The 2,322-nt window shown below is 38.0% G+C and overlaps 1 protein-coding gene across 1 annotated transcript; it reads left to right on the plus strand.

Moving 5' to 3' along the window:
• Positions 1-636: 636 nt before the first annotated feature.
• On the plus strand, positions 637-2,105 carry LOC111643281 (regulator of chromosome condensation-like). Its single transcript, XM_089596063.1, has 4 exons — positions 637-987; positions 1,093-1,456; positions 1,536-1,808; positions 1,890-2,105. Exons 1-4 carry the CDS (start codon positions 778-780, stop codon positions 2,069-2,071), a joined length of 1,029 nt encoding a protein of 342 aa, XP_089452189.1. The 5' UTR covers positions 637-777; the 3' UTR covers positions 2,072-2,105.
• The last annotated feature ends 217 nt before the right edge of the window (positions 2,106-2,322 follow it).

Consider the following 2,322-nt stretch of genomic DNA (forward strand, 5'->3'; position numbering starts at 1 on the left):
TATTGTGCCTTAAAAGAGCTTACAATCAGTATAAAAAATTACGAGTAGATTACAGTTGCTCTTTAAAAAACTATGTTATAAGTTTATTGTCATCGTTCAACTGGCTCAATGACATAGCTTCGAAAGGTCTTTCGCAATTGTGTAAACTTCTGTATTCACTAGATAATTTATTTTTTAAACCTATTACCATACACATATGCTACTTTTATTGCTTTATTATTCATTCAAGTATAAATAAATAACCCTTTGTTTATCTATTTCTCAACAGTGCCACCGAAAAAAAAAGTCACACTTAAACGAAAGTCTTCAGTACCGCAAGACAAGTCAGCCATACCCGTAAAACGGGCTAGGACTTGTAAAAAAAAGCAAGAAATATTGGAGATTGAGGGTACGTGAATTCTAGTTTTTTGCACATTTTGAACCATATCGCAGGATTTTTTTGTGGTTGCCATAATATCGTAGATGCAGTTTTTCACACAATTTTCTAGATCGAACTAATGTAAAAAGTTACAAGTTAATCAAACATTATAAGCCCATAAATCTGTCCCGTGAAATTAATGACGAACAAAAATCTAGTACTCCCCAGATAATGATAATTCACATTTTTTAGATCCAGTAGCTAAAGAGATTCGCCGACAAGGGAGCACTTGTGGTGCGACACTTACATGTGGCCAAGGGGACACTGGCCAGCTGGGACTAGGAGAGGAAGTCCTAGAAAAAACAAGATTCACGGAAGTCTCGCAATTAACAGATGTAATTTCCATTGCTGGAGGAGGCATGCATAACATAATCCTCACCAAAGATGGTCGCGTTGCAACTTTTGGTTGCAACGACGAAGGGGCATTGGGTAGAGACACTACAGAGTGTGGAGAATCTACCCCGGGATTTGTAGAGTTACCTGCGCGGGCTTTACAAGTAACCGCGGGTGATTCCCATAGTGCCGCTCTCCTTGAAGATGGGAGGGTTTATTGTTGGGGAGCATTTCGGGTAAGAGAAAGCTTGTTAATTTATAATGAAAAAAAACTAAGAACTAATAATTCAGGTAGCAGTAATAAGCATTTTAATCAATTGTCACATGATTTCACTTTGTAGGATTCGCATGGAACATTAGGGCTGGTGACGAGAAAAAAAGAAGAGACTCCGACTAACATACTTCCAAATAAAAAATTTCTGAAAATATCATCTGGTTCGGACCATCTTGTGCTACTCGATAACACTGGGACAGTGTTTACACTGGGATGTGCTGAGCAGGGCCAGCTCGGCAGAGTTTCCATAAGAAAAGTGGATCGATACACAAGACGAGGAAAGGACCAACTCCTCACCCCAGAGAAAGTCCACTTTAACATAAAAAAGAATATCAGTATTAAAAACATCTGGGCTGGAAGCTTTTCCACGTTTGCTGAAGCAGGGAATGGCGACCTGTACGTGTGCGGACTTAATAATTATAACCAGATCGGTATGTTAGTTTTTATAAGAAAATTTTTAAAATAAATGTTTGACCTGATTCGAATAACTTATTTTCCATTTAATTTTAGGACTCACAGGATGTGATAGAACCTTACACCCTAAGGTTTCGAACACATTCAGCAGACACAGATGGATGCAAATCAGCTCAGGTCAGCATCACACTGTTGCTGTGAATGATAAAGGACGAGTTTATACAATTGGGCGTAAGGAATACGGAAGATTAGGCCTTGGGAGCCTATGCGAGGATGCTCAGGAGCTGATGCCAGTGCCCAAGCTGGAAAACTTAAAGTGCATTGACGTGGCAGCTGGTACTGCACAGTCGTTTGCCGTCACAAATACTGGTAAGTCTAATTATAGTATGCGAAATAAAAATTAATGTCTACAATATACGATAACGAATTAATCTCGACAATTTTTTTCAGGAACACTCTATGCCTGGGGCATGGGCTCGGAAGGTCAGTTAGGAACTGGTAAAGAGGAAGATATATACGAGCCTGAATTAATTAATTCAAAACACGTCAAAGATGCATTCGTCCTCCAGGTATCTGGAGGAGGGCAGCACACGATTGTTTTAGTAAAAAAACCACATTCCTCGTTAATATAATGGTATGCTGCCCTTCATCTGATACCTGAAGAAACTTGTTACACTAGAATATGTATAACAATGATTTTAAGTTTTCTGTTAGTAATAGTGTAAGATTTCAGTGATTAGTCACATCGAGGTGTTAAGTTATAATTTTATTATGTTTTATTGTTTTAAATATATCTTTGTAAGCTCAACTATTTTAAGCTTACTCTCTCACATTTATTTTGTCGTGTAGGGTTTTTCATGCGTAGTTTTTGTATCTTCATATT

The sequence above is a fragment of the Copidosoma floridanum genome, unplaced genomic scaffold (assembly GCF_036245765.1).
Source record: "Copidosoma floridanum isolate Cflo_tuat_1 unplaced genomic scaffold, Cflo_Japanese_pri ptg000029l, whole genome shotgun sequence".
NCBI lineage: Eukaryota > Metazoa > Arthropoda > Insecta > Hymenoptera > Encyrtidae > Copidosoma > Copidosoma floridanum.

Bases quoted from the DNA above. Each gene is read 5' to 3' on its own strand.
- LOC111643281 (XM_089596063.1), top strand. From the start codon at position 778: ATGCATAACATAATCCTCACCAAAGATGGTCGCGTTGCAACTTTTGGT. The intron at 988-1,092 runs GTAAGAGAAAGC...TTCACTTTGTAG, and splicing joins ATTGTTGGGGAGCATTTCGG to GATTCGCATGGAACATTAGG. The intron at 1,809-1,889 runs GTAAGTCTAATT...AATTTTTTTCAG, and splicing joins GTTTGCCGTCACAAATACTG to GAACACTCTATGCCTGGGGC.